The sequence below is a fragment of the Nannospalax galili genome, unplaced genomic scaffold (assembly GCF_000622305.1).
Source record: "Nannospalax galili isolate Female #2095 unplaced genomic scaffold, S.galili_v1.0 scaffold507, whole genome shotgun sequence".
Taxonomy (NCBI): domain Eukaryota; kingdom Metazoa; phylum Chordata; class Mammalia; order Rodentia; family Spalacidae; genus Nannospalax; species Nannospalax galili.
This window is the reverse complement of record NW_008356261.1, coordinates 1,013,702-1,035,874: the sequence shown is the minus strand read 5'-3', so window position 1 is coordinate 1,035,874 and position 22,173 is coordinate 1,013,702. Positions and strand designations below refer to the sequence as shown.

The following is a 22,173-nucleotide window of genomic DNA, read 5'->3' as shown; positions in this document are numbered from 1 at the left end:
CCTCATCACTTGCTTAGGATTTCTCATTTTTTCTATTTTGGAAAATATCTCCATTCCCATATCCTTTTAACACCTTTTACATTCTCATTTTCTTTTTCTTTCTTTTTTTTTTTTTTTAATAATTATGAGACATAAGGGCATAAGTTCTTAATGAGTGACGTGGGAGGGCCCAGCCCACTGTGGGTGGTACCACCCCTGGCAGGTGGTCCTGGGTTGTTTAGAAAGCAGGCCCAGCACAGGTGAGGAGCGAGCCAAGCCAGTAACCAGCACTCCTCCACGGTCTCTGCTTCAGTTTCTGCCTCCATGTCCCTGCCCTGTTTGAGTTCCTACCATGGCCTCCCTTGATGATGGACTGATTGGGACACGTAAACCAAATAAACGCTTTCCTCCCCAGGTCTGTTTTAGTTAATGGAGCCTTTTTTTTTTTTTTTCCTTGGTCTTTTTTAGACAGTCTCCCTGTAGCCCCAGCCCAACTGGCCTCGAACTCACAGAGATCCACCAGCCCCTGCCTCTCAAGTAGTGGGATTAAGGACGTGTACCATCATGCCCAGCCAAGTTAATGTTTTATCACAGCAACAGAAAGCTAACTAGGACAGTAGGTATCAGCATTTAATGGGGACAGTTTCAAGTTTACAAAATGAAGCAGTATAGCAAGTCAGCGAGATGGCTTAGGGAGAAAAGGCGCTTGTGGTCAAGCCTGATAACCTGAGTTTGATCCCAGGAACCCACATAACTCCACAAACTGTCTTCTGACCTCTACATGCATGCCATGGCACATGCATGTGTGTATACACACAATAAAAAAATGTTTAAAAAGTTAAAGAGACAGATATATCTTATGGATCTACTTAACGATGAACTGTACACTTTAAAAGTTAAGATGGCCCAGACACAGTGGCACATGCCTTTAATCCCAGCACTCAGGAGGCAGAGGCAGGCGGATCAGCCTGGTCTACACAGTGAGTTCCAGGACAGCTGGGGCTACAGGGAGACCCTGTCTCAAAAAGACCAAAAAAAAAAAAAAGTAAGATGGTAGGTTTGTGTTATTTTACCACATTAAAAACCGTTTTAATCAGTTACATAAGTTAACACATAGTAGTTACAGTACAAATCCTAGACTGGACCTGTAACTCAATGTTAGTGCTTATCTCAAATATACAAAGTGCTGGATTCCATCCCCAGCACCACACCAAAAAAAAGAAAAAAGAAATTTTAATCTACCTTTGGGAACATTTTAACCATAAACAGGGAGGTCAGTGTGACAGATGACAAACAGAATCTAAGAGCTATAGGTTATAGAGACAGATTTTGGGAGGTGGGGACCAGGTATGTGGCTGCTTGGTGGGACAGCAAGAATCTTGAATCCAGAAGCCAAGAGAGCAGTGCAAGGAGAACAGGAAGCAGAAGATGCTGGGCAGCTCACATACTCACACGTGCCAACTTACTGGCTGGATGTGGCCTCAGAGCAGGACGTTACCAACAGGAATGAGCACGCTGACCAAAGGAAGATCAGCAACTAAGACTGTAAAGTCAGTGACGGCCAGAATGGTGCTATACTCGGGCCATGAAGGGAGGACTAAGTGACAGGGCCGGCATGGCGCTACACTCGGGCCATGGAGGGAGGACTAAGTGACAGGGCCGGCATGGCGCTACACTCGGGCCATGGAGGGAGGACTAAGTGACAGGGCCGGCATGGCGCTACACTCGGGCCATGGAGGGAGGACTAAGTGACAGGGCCGGCATGGCGCTACACTCGGGCCATGGAGGGAGGACTAAGTGACAGGGCCGGCATGGCGCTACACTCGGGCCATGGAGGGAGGACTAAGTGACAGGGCCGGCATGGCGCTACACTCGGGCCATGGAGGGAGGACTAAGTGACAGGGCCGGCATGGCGCTACACTCGGGCCATGGAGGGAGGACTAAGTGACAGGGCCGGCATGGCGCTACACTCGGGCCATGGAGGGAGGACTATGACGCCATCAGGGAGGACTGTGAGGTCAAGGCCAGTCTATGCTATACAGTGAGACCTTGGCTCAAAGCAACAAGACGGTGAAATAGCATGTCACACAGACCAGAGGGCCACACAAAGCCCTCTGAAGAGCAGTCAAAGTAAGTGCTGGCATTTGCATGTGCCAATCCACTGTAGCCCACAGTGCTGCCACATGAAAGGTGCAGAGAGATTCCACAGACCAAGAAACCCAGGAGAAAATGAATAAAAGATGTCAGCCTTTCACAGAAGGGACACAATCCATGTGAACTCTCCTAACTTCTTTGATACCAGGGCCATACCAGCTTTCATCACAACCACATACAAGTTCACAAGGCCAGCTGGAGCACCATCAGACAGGACCAGAGCGAGGGAACCGGCACCCTGTCCCAGGTGTGATACCAATACTGTAGAATACCCCTACAGCCTGAGCGATAGCACCCCACAGCCACCAGCATTTCAAACACACAGTCCAGATGTCCCAGGCTGCTCACAGCTGGTCACACAACGTAGTCTCCAAGTAGAAAGGAACAAAAGGCCTGACAGAATAGGGAGACCATGCTGAGGGCCATCACAGCCACTTCTCTGCAGTATCAGAAAAAACAGCAACAGCTATTCCAAAGGTGAGCAGTTTCCACAAAACACTGCCAGATGCCACACACAAATCACATGCCGCATAGACCCACTAACGCAATCCAAGATAGTCAAAGCCAGGGCTGGCTCTGGCTATACCAAAAGTAGCAGATGGCACACCAGCTGACAGATTCCCCCTTTACGAGAGGAGACAGGAGAATGCCTAGCCCTGGCAGCTGCCCTCTACCTGCACACTGGATGGGACAGGATGCTTCTCAACAGAAAAGATGTGTCAGGGACTGGCAGAGACAGCTTTCATTCTGGAGTTCGTAGACACGCCAAATACCTTGCATTCTAAAAGGTAAATGAATGAGTAATTCAAATAAATACCAAGCCCACCCTACTGTCTTCTCCATAAACTCACTCTGCTCAGCCGGGAGACAGCTAGGGAGACAGAAGTCTTGAACTCCTCGGGGTTCTTCTGGGCCAGTGTGGTGATGAGGCTGGTGGCAGCAGTCACTACACCCTGAAAGACAAAGACTCCAAGCTGGAGGCCCACAGGCACCACTTGTGACAGTACACATGGAGGTCCTGCAGTGCACGACCACTTGGCCCCAGGCCTGCCCTGACTGACCACAGGGTTTGCAAAACTGAGGCAGCACATACTGGCTGGCCCAAGTCCAGCTTCTCTTTGGAAACTGGGACGTCTAACCCAGCTTGGCCCAGGTCCCTAAAGGTAAGCCAGTATAGGGCAGCAGCTGGTAGAGCCTGCAGGCCTTTCTCTTGGTTCATCACCTGCGCACCTCTATTACCACCTGCTCTACCTGCCTCTGATCAAACCACCGTGTCCACTGCAGAGGGAGACAGGATCCTCAGACTCACCTGAATCTTCACAATCCTGCTATACTTGACTTGGATGGGTTCTAGGTCCAAGGCAGGAGATGGCTCTCCTGCAGTCTCTATACTTTGCCTGGGTTCAGTGGGAACAGCTCAGACCCCACTGCAGCATGGCAAACCACACAAGGTTTAGGACTGCCACTGTCCCGGATTAACAAACAGTTGTTCCCACACATATCTCAAGTGGTTTTGGTAAGTAAAATTTGGTAAGAAATTCTCTGACCTGGCCATGTGGGATGCCTGTCATCTCAGGACCTGGGAAGCTGAGGCAGAAAGATTGATACTTCAGGGCCAACCTGAGCTACTCTGCAAGATGCTGATTCAAAACATAAAATTAGGGGGCTGGAAAGAGGACTCAGTGGTTAAAGGAGCTTACTGCTCTTGCAGAGGACCCAGGTCCAGTTCCCAGCACCCACATGGCAACTCAGTCACCTGTTACTCCAATTCCAGGGTGTCCAATGCTCATGGGCTTCTGCACACACAGTACACACATATCCACATAGGCTTATACAAATACGCATAAAAAATAAAGACCTAAGTGTAGTAGTGCACACCTTTCATCTCAGAGCTCAGGAAACAGAGGCAGGCAGATCTCTATGAGATCCAGGCCAGCCTATTCTACGAAGCAAGTTCCAGGCCAGATAGGGCTATGGGGAAATTGTCTTTAAAAAAAAAAAAAAAATTTGCCAGGCGTGGTGGCGCACGCCTTTAATCCCAGCACTCAGGAGGCAGAGGCAGGAGGATCTCTGTGAGTTCAAGGCCAGCCTGGTCTCCATAGTGAGTTCCAGGACAGCTGGGGCTACAGGGAGACCCTGTCTCAAAAAAGACCAAAGAAAAAGAAAATTCAATCAATCTAAAATATAAATTCCATCAGATTGTCAGTCATTGCTAGGTTCCTGGTCGTTGGAGCTGGCCAAATTCACAAGAATTCAGCCACTCAGCTGTATGCAAACATCTGACTTGCTGGCCGTTGTAGCCTCTCCCGTATTACGGCTCACTCTCCTGTTTTCTGCAGCCTCACAGGGAGCTGAGAACAAGTATCACACTAGCGTGATGCTGGCACCCAGCCCTAAGTACCCTGTCCTCAGGTGGTTACAGGCCAAATCTGGCCTTTTGTTCCCTGCTCAAAGTTCTTCACCAGAGGGCAGCTCAATCCTCACAGCAACAAGCCTGCTCCACCCACCCCACCACCCTATGGACCCTCAGGGCCAGCTCCCCCCTCCCCACCAGCATAGCCCTGAACCAGTACTCCAGATCTCACCTGCAGGCCCTGCCCACACCTCCCCTGCCCCATCCACAAGCCTTGGGGTTGTATGGTACTCTCTCAAAGGGCAACACAGCTCACTCTGAGTAGGCCTCAGGCCCTCTGCAGAGGAAAAGCTGCACATGGGCTCAGAGTAGCTGAGAGGAAGCATGCTGGGCTGCTGAGGGCCTCTGGGTCTGGCTATGATGCCCTGACCATACCAACTTGGAGCTCAGTTTCTGTCACCTATAGACAGCTCAGTACACATTAGGTAAGATACTGGCAAAATTAAGTTGTATGTGTGAAGAAACAAAAGCTGGGGTCACAGAATCAGTTTCCCGTAAGAGGCCATGTCCTGGCACCAAAGGCCCAGCCTTGCTACCTAAAAATGACTTGGTGGCCATGACCAGGTGACTGGAAGAAGCTCCCTACAAGGCAACTGTATCATCCTGCAGAATTCCAGCAACACTCCAACTACCCACAGAAAGTGCTAGGGCAGCGCGAAGGCTGCTCACCGCCCATCGCAGCAGGTTCACGTCGCACACTTGCTGACACTGGTTCTCACAGCCTCTGAAAACCTGGCTCAAGCCTGACCCTGGCCATGAGAAACCACTCGATCTTTCTGAGCCTTTGTTTCCTCAGCTACAGAACTGGAACATTCCCACCGCTCAGAGCATCTAACTAACGGTACATCAGCAATCCTCTGACACAGAGGGCGACCTCTAACAACATCCTCTGACCCCTAGGTGGGACGCAAGCCTGCAGGGTCCAAGTTGTCTGCCCCAGTGCTCAAATAAAGCAGTACCCTCAGTTCCCCTCCCAGGCCCTCTGCCTTCTCCCTGCACCTCCACCTTGAGGCCCAGTCCAGCTCCCATCTCAACAAGCACAAACATCTCAATAGCTTGGATAGCTGTGAGTCCACAGCAGAATCCTAACGCAACATCCCCGTGCACTGTCCTCTGAACATATAGGCAACAATCTTGAATTTTCACAGCAGGTTTTTCCTGTGAGAAAAAAATTTAGTAGCCAGCAAACACACTCACCTGACCCCAGCCAGGTCATTACTCATTCTGCTCAGCGGTTCAGGCAACAGAGGTCATGGCCCACAGCCCTTTCCACCCAGCCAAGCAACCGCAGTCACAAAGTCACAGGCCTCTAGTCCTCATCTATAAACAAGGCAGTAAGACTTCACGCTTAGCCAGGAGGCAGAACGTCCCCATCAGAGCCCCACAGAGTGGCTTACAGGGAATCACTCTACATGGATGGAGTCCTGGGGAGTGCCTTGCTGCAGGAGGTGCTGGAAGCCCTGTGTGCCAAGCTGCAGAGGACACGGTGCACCACTGACCACCATCTGCAGAATCTCAAAAGGCTACTTCTACAATGCTCTTCTAAAAATGTCACTGGGGGTCAAGAGTGGACTTGAATCCAGAGACTTACCAAGTGCTGGTCATTGAGGAGGTGTACCACTCGGGACGTCCAGTCACCCATGGGAACGAGGTCAGGTGACGTCCTGTACAGGCGCAACAAGCAGAGGGCCGCACTCTGCTTCACACTGTCCATGGTGTCCCTGGAAAAGACATCAACAGTCAGGTGGGAGCATGATGATCTCCTCAAGGCCCCACATTCTGAGCCATGCAGAGTATGGTGCTGTGTGGGGAGCACGTCAGGGTCATCAGGGGACCAGCAGGTTGAGACAGCCTGGACAGTATCAATATGCCAGGCCCATACAAGTCGCTGAAAGGCCCAGTTCAGACAGGCCAGACCTACAGACAAAAGGCTTCACTGTCAGCAATCTGGCCTCCAAACACATCGATACTCATCTCCTCTGGGTACTGAACACACCCTACATTGTGTAGGCTGACCATGTCCACAGGGCTCCTCTGCGTGAACCAGAGCACTTTATTTTCAATACATTAATAGCTCTTCTAGCAGGAACAGGTCAGAGGGCCTGAACTGTCAGAGCGGTTTCTTCTCTTGCCTCCGAAATGCAGCCAGGCCATCCTCTGTCCACCCCTTACCCCGCTCCACCAACAGTTTCAAGTTCCCTTGTCCTGGTAAGGAAACAGGGCCTCTTTTTCTTTGGGTGGTTGTTATTGTAGCCTAGCTTGTCTCAAACTCATGATTCTATCTCAGTCTAATGAGTGCTAAGATTACAGGTATATGTCACCATGCCTAAATCTAACTAAAAAAATTTTTAATATTTTTATTTTTATTATATGAGTATATTGCCTGCATGAATATAAGAATGCCCGTGCCATGCAATGCCCTCGGAGGTCATAAGAGCCCATTGGATCCCCTGGAACTGGAGATGTTAGCTGCCTTATGAGTGCTGGGAATCTGGGAATTGAACCTGGGACCTCTCAAGAGCAGCTACTACTCTTAACCACTAAGCCATCTCTCCAGCCCCCTAACTGAAAATCTTAAGAGAAAACACATCTGTGTTCAGGCCCAGCCTGCAGCCTCATACCAGCATCTGCCTGCTCCCCTCACCAAACACACTTCCCACACAGCTGCTACCTTCTGTTCATACTGTGCGAGGGCCCAAGCTGGCCTCTGGTGTCTCCTCTTTCTCCTCCCCTACCAAGGCCACCCAGAGGCCAGAAGAACAAAAGCCACAGGTAGGTGTGGGCACCTAGCAGGTGGACAGTCAGTTTCTGTTCTGCTGAAGGTACATGAGCTCTGGGGCACCCCTCTACCCCACCAGATCCTGCCATGTAGTGGGGAAGACAACAGGCTGGCCAGGAGACATGAGCTGGAGGAGGCTGTCAGAAAACAGCTAGTAAGAACCAGTTGGGAGTCCTGGGAACTAGAGCTCCACTGGGGAAAAAGAAGGACTGGGCCCAGCTAAGCCCAATTTTTATTCCTAAATAAAGCAAAACTGATAGGAAAACCCTCTAAGGTGGCGCACGCCTTTAATCCCAGCACTCCGAAGGCAGAGGCTGGTGGATCTCTGTGAGTTCAAGGCCAGCCTGGTTTATATAGCAAGTTCCAGGCCAGCTGGGGCTACAGGGAGACCATCTCAAAAAGGCAAGAAAAGAATGCCTTAAGCCAGGCATGGTGGCACACCCTTTATCCCAGCACTCAGAAGAAGCAGGCAGAGCTCTGTGAGTTTGGGGCCAGCCTGTACTACATAGCAAGTTTCAAGCCAGCCAGGGCTCCACAGTTGAGACCTTGTCTCAAAAAAAATTACTTTGAATAATTCTGGTCTTGTGCGTGGTGCTGGAGATAAAACCTAGAGTCTCACACATACTAGATAAATGCTCTACCACTGAGCCTGCAGTCCAACCTAAAAAGTCCTTTTAGATACTCCATAGGCAGAGGAGGCCCATGCTCCCTCCTGGCCTCACATCACCTCCACAAGAGCCATGCCAGATGCCCTCACTGTGGGCTGAGCCTACAGGGTCTGTGCAGCACCAACCATCTCTCCACACATCAGTGAGTGGTCAGTTTGTCTCTACGCTTCCAACAAGGATGCTGCCATTCACCCTCATTCTCAGGATGATGTCAGCAAACACAGAGAAGAGCAAGCACCTGCCAGCCCAGAGGTAAGGACACAGCACCATCATATACCCACTGGGCCCAGAGCAGCTCCCAGCTGTCCAAGGTATTTTCTTTCTGATCCTCTACAGAGTCCTAGGGCACCAATGCCACCCTCTCCCTCCCCACATCCCCACGCTGACACAACTCCATCATGATGTCTTCTAAACTAACCTGCCAGTCTCCCAGTTCTAAGGGAGCATGCCATTCAGCATCGTGCAGTCATGGTGCCCAAACACTGTTCTGAGAATCGTCTACTGCTCAGTGGGGTTTCATTACTTGGTCACAGGGCACCATGGTAAGCTTTGGGAGAGATGGGACATGCCCACGAGCTGCAGCTTCAGGCCAGCATCCCCTAGCTGGCAGGTACTACCTGTGGATCTTTTCTCAGTGCTGGGCTTAGTGATCACGCTACATGTGCTGTTGCATATTTCAGGGAATAGTCCTGCCCCTCCAAGGGTTTATCAAGGATTTCCCCGGTCTGCATCTCCTCCAGTGGACCAGCCCTGTGGCAGTGCCAGAAGGCAGCAGCACGGAGACACCTGAGCCAGAGGTCCTCATGGAGCAGAGCAGGCAGCACTCAGGTATCCTGTCCATATTTTCTACAGCGGCCACTGGGGAAGAAGGTCACAGAGGCCTAGCTTGCAGCTCACACTGGAATCCTGCCCAATTTTCCTCGTCTCTGGTCTGACCGCTAATTCTTCTCTATCCTGACATCCATCTGATCGCCTGTTACCGCAGGCACCTGGTGTTCTGTGATTTCTATGGTCTGTGTACGATGGGCCTTATACTCCCTGCTACCCTTCAGCTCTATGACATTCCTCCTCATGCATCCTCTGTGGTCCACGGAGCTCCTACATTTCTGTATTTGCTTCTACAGGACAGTTCTACAGTCTCTCCAGCCTGGCTTCTCTACCCACCTGCATTCACACTGCTCATGGTCAAGGTGCTGGGCTGTCCCAAGGCTCCTGCACCATAGCACAGAGCATTTAGTAGCATCTTTGGCCCATGAGAGCATAGTAGTTAGTCCTCTACTATGATGATAGAAAAATGCCCTGAGACTTTGTTTAGTGGTTCCCCCACCCTGGGGCAATGGTTCAAATAGAGAACACTGGCTAGCTCTGGCCTCTGGGACCCCCCGAGCCATACTCTGGGCTCAAGAGCAGCCGAGAGTTGCAGCCACTGTTCCCAGGGCCTTGATATCCTGTCAGATTACTGAAAGTTGCCCTGTCAGGTTTCCTAGACTGTGTCGGATACAGGCACTATGTCAATGGGTTGGCTATACAATTCCACAAAGCACGTGAACAAGCAGGACCCAACCTTCCCTCTGCCAACCAAGGCCTGAGATGGCCCAACTCTGCTTCAAACTGCCCTTCCCTCAGTCCACTTGACAGCTCTCCAAATGAACCGAGGGGAGATGATGCAGAGTCCTCAGGATTCAGCGGCCTGGACCTCGTTCCAATGTTTCTTGGAAAGAACAAGACCCAGCTACGCCACTCTTGGAGAGAACTCTGCTTTTTCTCCCTGATGCCCACTCAAAGTTTGGATTTTTTTCTGAGGCTGGCAGGCTGAGGGCTTTCTTCTATGATCCACTCTTTTAAGTCTCAGGGAGAGAAATCTGACTGTGCCTCTGAGCTGTGAGCTTCCTGACCTGCTCACAGGCCACACCACACCTAACATCCCACTTACAGTCAGAGGGGTGTGTTCAGTAGGAGAGTACACTGCCTGTCAACAGCACCCAGATACATACCCCGCCACAAGGATCTTGGGAATCTCCCCAGCAAAGGCCTCGGCCATCTCACGGCTGCCAACATTGGCAATGCAGTGCAGGGCCAGGCCCATGAAGGTAGGGTTGCGACTGGCCAGGTCATTCTTGATGGCATTGTTGATCAAGCGGATCAGCTCACTGTTTGAGTTCACCAACACGGAGATGAAAAGGTAACCCTGTGAAGGCAGAGGGCAGAAGGCTCAAGACAAGACACCTGAAGCAGGGCACAGAAAAGTCTTGAGCGCCTCTGGCACCATCCCAGTGGGTGCCACAAAGACTCACCCCTGAGGGCTTCCCACATTCTGACAATGCAACAGTGAACAACATCATGGCTACCCCCAGTCCTGCTAGGACATGTACATAATCAGAGGCACTCGGAAACCACATCAATAGTCCTTCCCAAGCCTCACTCCTTCTCAGTAGGTCACACACCTGTGTCCAGATGCCATACCATCCACAGTTCAGGAAAGTGGGGACTGTCACTGCAAAGACCAAGCCCAGCCCCATTCACAAACAAACTCCACACATGTCCAAAAACCTAGCTGGCTGCTGTCCACTCCTCCTGTGTCACCACCATCTTCTCACTAGTGGAACCCAGATTCATACTACCACTCTGTCACCTCTGTCTGAGGAGGTGACAATGATAATCCAAACATGCAGAAGGTTAATAACCTTAACAAAAATCTCAACACATTTCTTAGTATTTCTTAATCTCTACAGGTTAAATTCTTAACCAAAAGAGAAATGTGTTACTGAAACAGAAACAACCTTATTATACTACACAGCTAAAATTTCAAGCCTGAGCCAAGCCCGAGCAGTGGACAAAGTGGGAACCCTACACTGGGACAGTGGAGGGGAGAGAAGGGACAGCAACCTCTGCAGCTTCACTTCTTGACCCCATGGGTACAAGTCCTGTTTCAGACAGAGCCATCTGAGAAGTGACTGGCTAACCTCACTAGAAGGTCAGGTGAAACGGAGGCACTGAGGCAGAGGTCTGAGAGCAAAGAAGGCATCCATCTAAGCCAGAGAGGAACAGGGAAAAAGGGCCGCCCCAAAGACCACCCTCGGTACCCCTGCTCCCTAGCAGCAAGGAACTAGGCTGGAAAGGCAGGCTGAAAGGTACTGGCCCCAGGCAGTGACACAGGACAGATGCACATGTGGCTGATCCCAACGTGAGACAGTGGAAGAAGAGTCTGCACACTGCACAGGGCACACAGCCCACCCTGTGGCCATACTCACAATCTGTTTTTCCGTGTATCTATTCGAGCTCAGCAGATTCACAGCTTCCATGTGGCCAAAGTCAATGTCGTGACCAAGGAGGAAGATGAAGAGCAACTTGCAGACATACTTCTTCTTACTGTAGCCATCGAGGGCCTTGTCACCTACAGAAAAGGTGGGGAGGGTTCATATCTAGTGGGTGAGGACAGGGAGGCCAAGAGCTGGGCAGCAAAGCAGCAAGGGGCAGCAAAGGCCTCTCAGAGGGCACAGGCCCCCAGCCAGGCATGCAGCCCCAGACACGGCAGCTCCAGACATGGCAGCACAGTGCCACGCCTGGTGATCAGTGGTCAGACCACAATCCAGAACACCTGGCAGTCAGTGCTCTGTGCTACTGCCCCCTCAACCTGCCTTGACCTCACAGAGGCCCCACAGGGATGGATCTGCAAGCCCTGCATGAACCATCAAGCTAATCCTTTAAATAAACTTATTGCCTTAGGCAGATACACTCATTCTAAATTATCTTCCATTTCACAACAGTTATGAACAAATCATCTAGCTATAAAACCTCTCTCTAGTCAGGCATGGTGGCACATGCCTTTAACCCCTTTAACCCCAGCACTCTGAAAGCAGAGGCAGGTGGATCTCTGAGTTCCAGGCCAATCTGGTCTACAGAGTGAGTTCCAGGCCACATGGGGCTAGAGGGAGACCCTAAGACCATAAAAAAGCAAAAACACTCTCCTCTCTCTGTCTCTTTCCCACCCACCCCAACACAGCCCAGAGACTTCTGCCCTGAATGTCCCATGGCATGACTAAACTCTTCCCTCCAGATCAACACAAGGCTCACCAGAGCACAACGTTCCAAGCGTCACCAACAGCCATCAGCACGGCTGTGCACTCCCCCAAGCATAGGACTATTCCTGAGTCAACCTCCAGGAGTGCAGAGGGGATGCTGAGCATCTGGTCTTCTAACTGGGCTGGGTCTTGTGGTGACAGTGAGTCAGTGTAAGGTATACAGGGTCTAAAGGGATGTGGCTGGGCAAGACCATCCCAGCCACACTGGCCCTCTGCGTGTTAAGGGCTGAGCAGTGGTACTCCATGAACAAGCTGGGTGACTATACAAGATGTCTGAACAGCACCCCACACAGTGAGTAAAGACCAACCAGCGGGTCTTATCTTACAGAGCTCGTGGGAACTTTCCTCCTTACCCAGAGAATACAACTGAAAAGTCCAAGCATGTGAGTCCTCGCCTGGCTCCAGCTCCCTCTCATCCTCAGCCCACCTGCTATCTGCCAAGGTGGTGTATGTGTGGCAGGAGCAGCAGGAGGGGGCTCCAGTGTGCCTCCTGCCTTCTAGCAGCCTCTTTGACAACCAGAGCCAAAAGTACTGCTCGCCCTGCTACTTCTGTGAAGACTCTGTCCGTCACTCAGCAAAGTGTTTACTAGGGGGGAGTAAAGAATGGCAAAGAAGCAAGAGCTCAACTGAACAGTTGGTGGGACAGCCACACTGCTGGCCTGAAGTCCAGAAAGTCCTCCTGGCTTCTGCTCCTCCAGGACATAGGCCCAGAGCCCTTTCTGTGGCTGTGAGGCAGGAGACTAGGTCAGTGTGTGCTCTCAGAAGCTAGGCCCCAAGGCAGGGCCTCGAGGAGAGAAGTGAGAGAAGCCTCAAGCCCACGGGGCTGGGCCAGGGCCAATACCCAACAGGCCATTTGAGGAACCAAGAGTCAGGAGAGTCGGGAACAGGAGCGTTGGGGACAAACTGGAGTTCCCAGTCCAACGGGGAAGCCAGGGCACGACTGGGAGCCACATCCCCAACAAGAGTTCTAGTGGAGACCCTGTGGCTACCACAGCTCTGAACCAAAAGGGGCAGGCCTTGGCTGGGGAGTGCTCTTGGCCGGCTCCTGCCCACAAGAGCAGCACAGAGTGGGCTCTTGACTCAGGCACCCCAATGGCCCCAGTCTTCCTTGTCATTGGACCCCGTGGCTCCGCTCTCTCGGTGGCCATCTTCCTTTCAGGGAACTACAGCTGCATTCCCCAGGGCTCCTCAGGTCGTCTGGACGACACTGTCACAGGCTGGGGTTTGGGAGCTTCTTCCAAGCTAGAGAGTACCCAGTCCTCTGCAGTCCCCATGTGACTTGCTGGGTGGAGTCCCCACACCTAGCACCAGATGGCCTACGCTGACAGAAGAAGGGGAAGCCGAGAACCCTTTGCACCAAATCAGCAGGTTCACTGAGGCTCAAGGGTAGTCTAGGCTAATCACTTTTTAAATAGTGCTTTAAAAGTTGGGTGTGGTGGCACACACCTATGATCCCAGACGGTGAGTTTCGAGGCCACCTTGGACCACATGAGGCTCTGCCCACCCCCAAAAGAAAATAGGAATCAGAATCAGAATCAGAATGATTCAATAAAGTGTTCTCACCAGAAAAAAAGAATGTGAGACAAGCCCATGAGAGCGGTTTGGTCCAGCCGTCACACACTGCACACAGAGAAACTCTGAGCACTCTATTTCTACTTGCCCCGGGTTTGATTTCTGCACTGTAAAAGTGGCCAATGAACTCAGAAGATATTTCTCCACTGAAGACATGCAACGGCAAACAGTGCACAGAAAGGTGCTGAGCATCACTTGGTACCAGGGAAGTGGCGAATCCTGAGATTCTACCTCAGCCCAGATTTCGACTGTTACTGAAAATCAGAAAATGACAAGCGTTGACAGAACCTGTGCACTTGCTGGTAGGAACGGAAAGTGATGCAGTCAGCAGGGAGACAGTAAAGCTGGTTCTTCAAAAGGTTACAAGTGGAATTACCAGGCTACAGAGGTGGCTCAGTGGTGCAAATCACTTGCCTAGCATGAGCCCCCAGGTTCTACCCTCGGCATCACCGAAAGAAAAAAAAAGAAAAAAGAAAATAAACAAACTAATAATAGAATTCTGTGCAATCCAGCAATTCCATTTCAAAGTACACACCCCCTAAGAATAGACAGGAAGCTGGGTACAGAGGCGCACACCTGAGGGTCCTAGCACTCAGCAGGTAGAAGTAGTAGGATCAGGAACTCAAGGCCAATCACAGCAACATGAAGAGTTCAAGGCCAGCCTGCACATAGCAAGACTCCGTCTCCAGAACAAGGAGAAAAAAAGACCAGGGAGATGGCTTGGTGAGTAAAAGCACTTGTAGCAGAGCCTGGCGACCTGGGTTCCATCCCCAGGACCCACATGGCAGAGGAAGAAAACCAACTTTTGCAGGCAGTCCTGACCACCACTATGGCACCCATGCACCACCCCAGTCACCCACCCCACCACACACACAGAGCATCACTTGGCACCAGGGAAGTGGTAGTCCAGGAACACACACAATAATAATAAATGTAATTTTTTTAAAACAGGAGAAAAGGGCTAGAGAAATGTCTCAGCAGTTAAGAACACTGGTTGTTCTTGCAGAAGACCCGGGTTCGAATCCCAGCACCCACATGGCAGCCAATAACTGTCCCTAACTCTGGTCCCAGGGGATCCCACAGCCTCTTCTGTCCTCCGCGGGCATTGCACAACATAGGTGCATTTATCTACATGCAGGCAATACATGCATACGCATAAAATAAAATAAATGAAATATTTTTAAACAGGAGAAAAAAGCTAGGTGGCACAAGCCTTTAATCCCAATGGGAGACAGAGGCAGGCAGATCTTAAGTTTCAGGTCAGCCAGGATTACAGAGAGACCCTATCTCAAAAAACAAAAAAGACAGAGAGTAGAATGGGGTGCCAGGGGGACAGGGAAGGGTAGAGCCAAGTACTTAGTGCAACAGTTTCAGGTTTGGTAAGATGCAAAACATTCTAATGTCTGGGACAGTGGTTACACAAAAGAAAGCATATACTCAACACTAACGGAACCTAAAACCCAAGGCCCAGAACACACCAGGCAAGTGCCATACCAGAGCCCTATAATGGTAAATCTTAAGTGATGTGTATTACGTCACAATGAAAAATGTTTAAGTGCACTCTAATGAGATAATGCAGTAATGCTTGTACCTTTTTGTTTGTACTGGTGATTAAACCCAGGGTTTCACACATTCTAGGCAAGGGTTCAACTACAGCCTTTTTCTTTTTCTTTCTGAGACAAGGGTTTGATTATATAGTGTAGGCTGACTTTGAACTCCCACCAATCCTGCCTCAGCCTCCTGAGTGCTGGGACTACAACGCTGGGGGCACCAAGCCTGGTCCAGTGCTGTTTTTAAAGGTCAAACATGAAATAAACCTGAAGATGCTAAGATCCAACTACAGGGGCCGGAGAGATGGCTCAGTGCTCTTCCAGAGGACTCAGTACCCTCCATATGGCAGCTCACAACCACCTGTACTGCCGGCCCTAGGGATCTGACACTTGTTTTCTGGCCTCCATGGGCACTACACACATGTAGCACACATTCAGACAGGAACACACACATTAAAAAGAAAAAAAAAAAATCCAGCTACAGTTATACCAACACCTATAGCCCTGGCTATCTGCTTACTTGTTTTTTTAAAACAAATGTATTTTTATTTACTATTTTTATTTTATGTGTTTGAATGTGTTGCCTGCATGTGTGGGGGTTGGTGGTGTGACGGACAGAAGCTGAAGCAATGCAGGACAGGACTAGGTCAGATGCTGCAAGACAATGAAGTGCATTCTTACAATCTTCTGCAAAATCAAAAACAAAGGTTAGTGAGCTTTTCAATAACCTAGTGTTGCAAATTAACAGAAAACTTCCAGCTTATGGGAAGGCCTGAGAGTCATCCTACCAGCTGCCCTAATATACAAACCCTCAGCCAGGCCTGAAGAATGCCTAATTCAACAGAGTAAGCATCCAACTTTCCTAAACCTACCAAAATCACGCTGGAAAGAGGGCTCAGTGGTTAAAACCTACAGTACGAACATGAAGACCAGAGTTCAGATCCCAGCACCCACGTAACAATCTGGGTGTCCAGCTCTAAGGAATTGAATGCCTTCTTCTGGTCTCTGCACATACACAGGTAGGCATGTACACACACACAATTAATAAATAAGTAAATAAATAAATAAGCAAATAAACCACTAACTTTTTTTTTCTCTGAGACAGGGTCTCTGGTAGTCAGGCTGATCTCAAACTCATTACACAGACCATCGATGACCTTGAATTTCTGGTCTCCCTGTCTTCAAGTACTGGGATCACAGGTATACACCACCATGTTTGATTTTATACGGTGGTGGAAATCAAATGTGGGGCTTCATCTAAGCTAAGCAAGCACTCTACCAATGGGCCTACATCCCTAGACCCAAACCTACCAACATCTTAAATGCACTTCCTGGGGTAGCCCCCTTTAAGAGGTAGATGAATGCCACTGTTATCAACTTGGTCTAATTAAAAATTTTTACTGACATGATAGTCTTAGAATGTGCAGCTGGTAAAATCAGGGCTACTCCCATTCTCTACTCACCAGAACTCCCCACACTTTATACTGGAAAGTACAATGGCAAACCCTAGCAGCACTACTATACTGGTATACTGGTTAGTCAAAGGGACCCTCGATGGAGGAACTTCTTCCATCAGATTGGCCTGTGGCCAGGTCTGTGGGGCAGTTTCTTGACCGCTGAATGACGCAGGAGGGCTCAGCCCACTGTGGGAGGTGCCATTCCCAGGAAGAGGTCCTGGGCTGTACAAGGAAGGCACCTGAGCAAGCTGAGGGAGGGAGGGAAGCCGAGGGAGGGGAGGGAAGCCATGGGAGGGGAGGGAAGCCGAGGGAGGGCCTTCCTCGGTTGTTCCTCCCTCTGTTCCTGCTTGAGTTCCTGCTTCAGGGATGGGCCGTGCTCAGGACGTGTCAGCCAAATAAGCCCTTTCCTTCCGCAAGGTGGTCTTGCTCAGCGTTTCATCACAGCAACAGAAAGGGAACAAGGACGGAAACGGCACTGATGTGGTGGTCGGTGTGACAGGTATGACCGTGGTGTTTCTTGGGAGGATTGTGGAAGTGTCTAGAACTTTGAGCTGGAAAGGCAGCTGAGTGCTCAGAACTTAACTGTGGCTGTGGGAGCTTGAAACATTTATTCTGAGAGAAACTTGCACACTGGAGGCCTGTGAAGTTTCAGAGGGAGTTTGAGAGTCCCTCAAAGACCTTACCAGAACTACAGCGGTGATATTTTTGAATTAAGAATCTGCGCAAGTGAAATGTTTGCTTTACTGAGGCAATCAATGCTGCTTGGCTAGAGGTGAAAATCAGCTGTGATTAATGAGGCCAGCGTCATCTTCTGGGGAGTATTTCCTTGGGGTCAGCACACAGAAGCTGTGGTCCAGAGGGACCAACTCAGTATCTCAAGCTAGCAGCTGAATTTGGTAATGTTTAAGTATCTCCCACACGGTACTGGTTTTGGTGGCATGAAAGCCATAGGGCTGAAGGGGTCAAGGAGAGAGGCTGAGATTTGGCATCATGTGAGATACCAGGAGAGGCCATTGGTGAAGGTGCAGCCTCAGTTGCAGTGGAGACCCCAGCACAATGGGGCATCTGCCAAGGACAGCAGCAGATGCAGGGTAGAGCTGGCCTGAGCCTACCCAGCAAGCTGTGTGCTGCAGACAGAGCCACCACAGTAGAGCCGCCTGTTTCTTCCCTAAGAAATAAGAAAGTATATAACTTGGTTTTTGTCTTTTTGTTTTGTTTTGTTTTTTTTGGATTATTTTAAAGAAACATTAAACATTAAACTTTTCAGTGATGGACTGTCTTTTTTTAGGGGGGTGGGAGTTGAGACATGGTCTCTCTAGAGCCTCAGCTGTCCTGGAACTCACTATGTAGAACAGGCTGACCCCAATCTCACAGAGATCTGTCTGCCTCTGCCTCCCAAGTGCTGAAATTAAAGGAATTTGCCACCACGCCTGGCTCTTAAGTGAGGGGCTTTTTAAAGACCGTAGGATTTTTAAAGTTGGACTGTGTCTTATATTAACGTGAGATGGGAATAAACAAGACAGGAAGGTTATGGTTTAATAGTGATGTATCTGTTCAAGTTGACAAGGGGGACCACTGTGCTGGTTAGGGTTTGTAGGCTAGCACAAACTACAGTGCTAACTGAGGAATTTTCTCCATCAGACTGGCCTGTGGTCACGTTGAGGCATTTTCCTAACTGTTAACTCATGTTGGAGGGCCCAGCCTACTGTGAGCAGTGGTGTCCCTAGACAGGTGAGCCTGGGCTGTGGGCTATGTAAGCAAATAGCTGAGCCAGCCAGTAGGCAGCCCTCCAGAGTGCCTGCCTCAGTGGTGAACTGCGACTGGGAGGTGGAAACCAAATAAACCCTTTCCTGCCCAGTGGTCCCCCTTGTCAACTTGAACAGACACATCACTATCAAACCATAACCTTCCTGTCTTGTTTATTCCCACCATCTCACATTAATATAAGACACAGTCCAACTTTTGTCATCACAGCAATGGCAAGCACACCAGCACAACTGTGCTAGCACACTGCGACACTACCCAAAGAGCTGCTTGACAGAGGACGCCACGGAGCTTCGCTTCTTTCCTATTTGCAGCTTACTGCAGTTTTTAAATCAACAGCATTATCATTGTGGAAAATGAGCTGGGTGTGGTCCAGCACTCAGGAGGGAGGCAGGCAGATCTGAGTCTGAGGCCAGCCTGGTCTACATAGTGAGTTCCAGGACAGCTGGGACTACAGGGAGACCCTGTCTGGGAAAAAATAGCACTTCAATTATAGTTCCTTGGCTTATTTTCTTTATATTTATGTATGGGTTGGGGGAGACGTGCATGTCACAATACACATGTGATGGTCAAAGAACCTGAGGGAGTCAGTTTTCTCTTTCCACCATGTGGGGCCCAGGGATCGAATTCGGGTAGTCAGTCTTGGTGGGCAGGTGCAGTAACCTGCTGAGTCATCTCACTGGTCCAAAACTAAACATTTTAATTAATTCATCAAAAACCTATCGAGATAGTGATCTCATCTTTAAGATGATAGTCCTTTCGGTATTTTAGATTAGAGATGTTGCCTTTGGTATCTGTTGGAAAGGAAGCACCCAGACTCTTACTTGTTTTGGTGCTAGGGACCAAATCCAGAGCCTCATGCTTACTAAGCAAGTACTCTACCACTGAGTTCTATTTCCAGAGAATCTGATGCCCTCTTCTGGACTCCACATGGCATTTATGTGCAGGCAAAACACTCATACACATAAAATTATATATCTCTTTTTTTTGTCTTGAGACAGGGTCTTCCTGTAGCCCCAGCTGTCCCAGAACTCGCTATATAGACCAGGCTAGCCTGGAACTCAGAGATCTATCTGCCTCTACCTCCCAAGCGCTGAGATTGAAGGCGTGCGTCATCACGCCTGGCCTAAAAATATGTATCTTTTAGAAAGTTTTGTGGGGTTTTTTTGTTTGTTTTGTCTTTTTGAGACAGGGTCTCCTTGTAGCCCCAGCTGTCCTGGAACTCACTATGTAGATCAGGCTGGCCTTGAACTCACAAAGATACATCTGCCTCTGTCTCCCTAAAGGCGTGCACCACCACGCCCGACGAAAGTATTTATTTTTATGTGTAACTTTAGTTACAGATGGTTGTGAGCTATCATTTGGTTTCTGGGAACTGAACCCAGGTCTTCTGCAAGAGCAGCCAGTATTCTTAATTGCTGAGCCAGTGTTCTTAATTGCTGAGCCATCTCTCCAATCCCCAACTGGTCTTATTTCAAAATCTGCTCTCAGCTGGGCATGGTGGCGCATGCCTTTAATCCCAGCACTCAGGAAACTGAGGCAGGCGGATCTCTGTGAGTTCAAGGCCAGCCTGGTCTACATAGTGAGTTCCAGGACAGCTGGGGCTACAGGGAGACCCTGTCTCAAAAAGACCAAAAAAAAAGTAAATAAATAAACCTGCTCTCATTTTTGATACTAAGTTTCTTGATATTCAAGTTTGTCTTTTCATTTTTATGTGTATGAGTGTAAGGCTTGCATATATGTAAGTGCACCTATGTCAGGCAATGCCAGCAGAGGTCAGAAGAGGGCGTCAGATCCCCTGGAACTGAAGTTACAGACTTCTTAGCCACCATGTGGGTGATGGGCATTGAACCCGGGTCCTCTGCAAAAGCAGCCAGTGCTCTATAACCGCTGAGCCATCCCTCCCATCTTTCATTTCTTTAAAATGCTGCAAACCAGGTCACTAATGTGAGTCTGACTGGAAAGTCTTCTTGAGTCTTTCTGTCTTCGCTCTGCAGACTCCAGCTCACAACTTCTTGTCACTCTGAGCACCTTGTTTTCAATAATCACACACTGGACAGGACATCTAAACAACTGCAGAAAGCACTCAAGGTCAGTGGCGCTCACACCTTCCTGCCGAGGGAACTGCTCCTCCTCACCTCAACCCAAGTCTGAGTCTTGAGGTGTACGCAGTACCACGTGCTGTTCCAACTGGCTTTAGAGTGATGTCAGTTTGATGTAGAAGAGGGCCTTGGGTTTTCTCCCTCTAGACAGGGATCATGATAGTCTCAGCCAAGTCATTCTTAGTGATAAGGGGCTGCTACAAGTCCTATGGGTATCAGCAGCGTTCCTAGCCTCTGCCGACCAGACATCAGCTACAGGCCACTACCCACCTCCTACCCCCCAACCCTCGCTGACAACCAAAGAAGCTTTTCCTGGAAGACAAGATCACTCTAACTATTGGCCACTGCTCTAAGTCCCTCAAGGCCACCAAAACACAGCTCTTCCTGGAATCCCTTTCTCAGATCAGTGAGTCTCAAGGTACAAACAATGCTGTCCTCATCTGTATGGGTCATAAGCTTCTGGGAACTGCCTGGAGTGCTGCTTTCACGCCACTCGGATGCTCTTGGGAGTTCTTGGACACAACACCAGGTCTTCTCTCCAGCCTGCCTTCAGCGGCAGTGCCTCCTGTAGTGCTAGGAATAGGAGTTGCAGGTAGAAGACAGCAACCAACCTTGACAATCCAGACTGGCCTTTAGTATAGTCAATGAGGGGTGGGAGCTGCCTGGCTAGCTGCTCCACACGAGGTAACAGCTAAGGCTGGACAAATAACTGCAAATACAGGGGAAAGAGTCGATCTTGGTTTTTGTGGGTTTTTTTTTTTTTTGGTCTTTTTGAGACAGGGTCTCCCTGTAGCCCCAGGTGTCCTGGAACTATGTAGACCAGGCTGGCCTTGAACTCACAGAGATCCACCTGCCTCTGCCTCCCAAGTGCTGGGATTAAAGGTGTGTACCACCGCCCGGGGATCTCGTTTTTTTTTAAACATTGTTTCCTTAGTCTGTTACATTTACTCCTATTCCTAAGCAATTTTCTCGGTTAATTTAAGCATAATCATCCTATCACATGTCACATGCAAATATTATGTCAGATACAGGGGACAAAGGAAAAGAAAAACTCAGATGTGGATCATGATGACTAACAGCTTTGATGTGATCCGGGAGTTTCTTCCTTACCAGCTTCACCAGCCCTTCCTCTCCCCTGAAGACTGCTCTTCCTGCCTGCTGTTCAGCCTCCTTCCATCAGATCCCAGGAAGCCTTTGTAGCAACTCAGGAATAAATACATGGCCCTATATGCACAAAATGTAATGCTTGTCCAACAGGGGGAACTGTGGTCGAATGTTCCCAGAAAGATTGCACCTTAAAACTAAACACTCTGGGCTGGAGAGATAGCTCAGCGGTTAAAAGCACTGGCTGCTCTTGCAGACCCAGGTTCCCAGCACCCACATGGCAGCTAACAACCATCCATAACTCCAGTTCCAGGGGATCCAATGCCTTCTTTGGACCTCTGTGGGCATTCCACAACACAGGTGCACTTACACACATGCGGGCGATACACTCATACACATAATAAAATATAGCTGGGCGTGGTGTCACACGCCTTTAATCCCAGTACTTGGGAGGCAGAGACAGGCAGATTTCTATTGAGTTCAAGGCCAGCCTGGTCTACATAGTGAGTTCCAGGCCAGCTGGAGCTACAGAGACCCTGTTTCAAAAAG

At 49.7% G+C, this 22,173-nt stretch overlaps 1 protein-coding gene across 2 annotated transcripts in view; it reads right to left on the bottom strand.

Moving 5' to 3' along the window:
• Nucleotides 1-22,173, bottom strand: part of Ap2a2 (adaptor related protein complex 2 subunit alpha 2) — a 71,623-nt gene that overhangs the window by 22,427 nt on the left and 27,023 nt on the right. For both annotated transcript variants that reach the window (XM_008854434.3, XM_008854435.3), the window contains exons 3-6: nt 11,245-11,387; nt 9,988-10,181; nt 6,138-6,267; nt 2,985-3,086 (exon numbers count right to left, since the gene is read on the bottom strand). In XM_008854434.3, the coding sequence (XP_008852656.1) occupies nt 2,985-3,086; nt 6,138-6,267; nt 9,988-10,181; nt 11,245-11,387 (569 nt within the window). The remainder of the gene's footprint in view (nt 1-2,984; nt 3,087-6,137; nt 6,268-9,987; nt 10,182-11,244; nt 11,388-22,173) is intronic.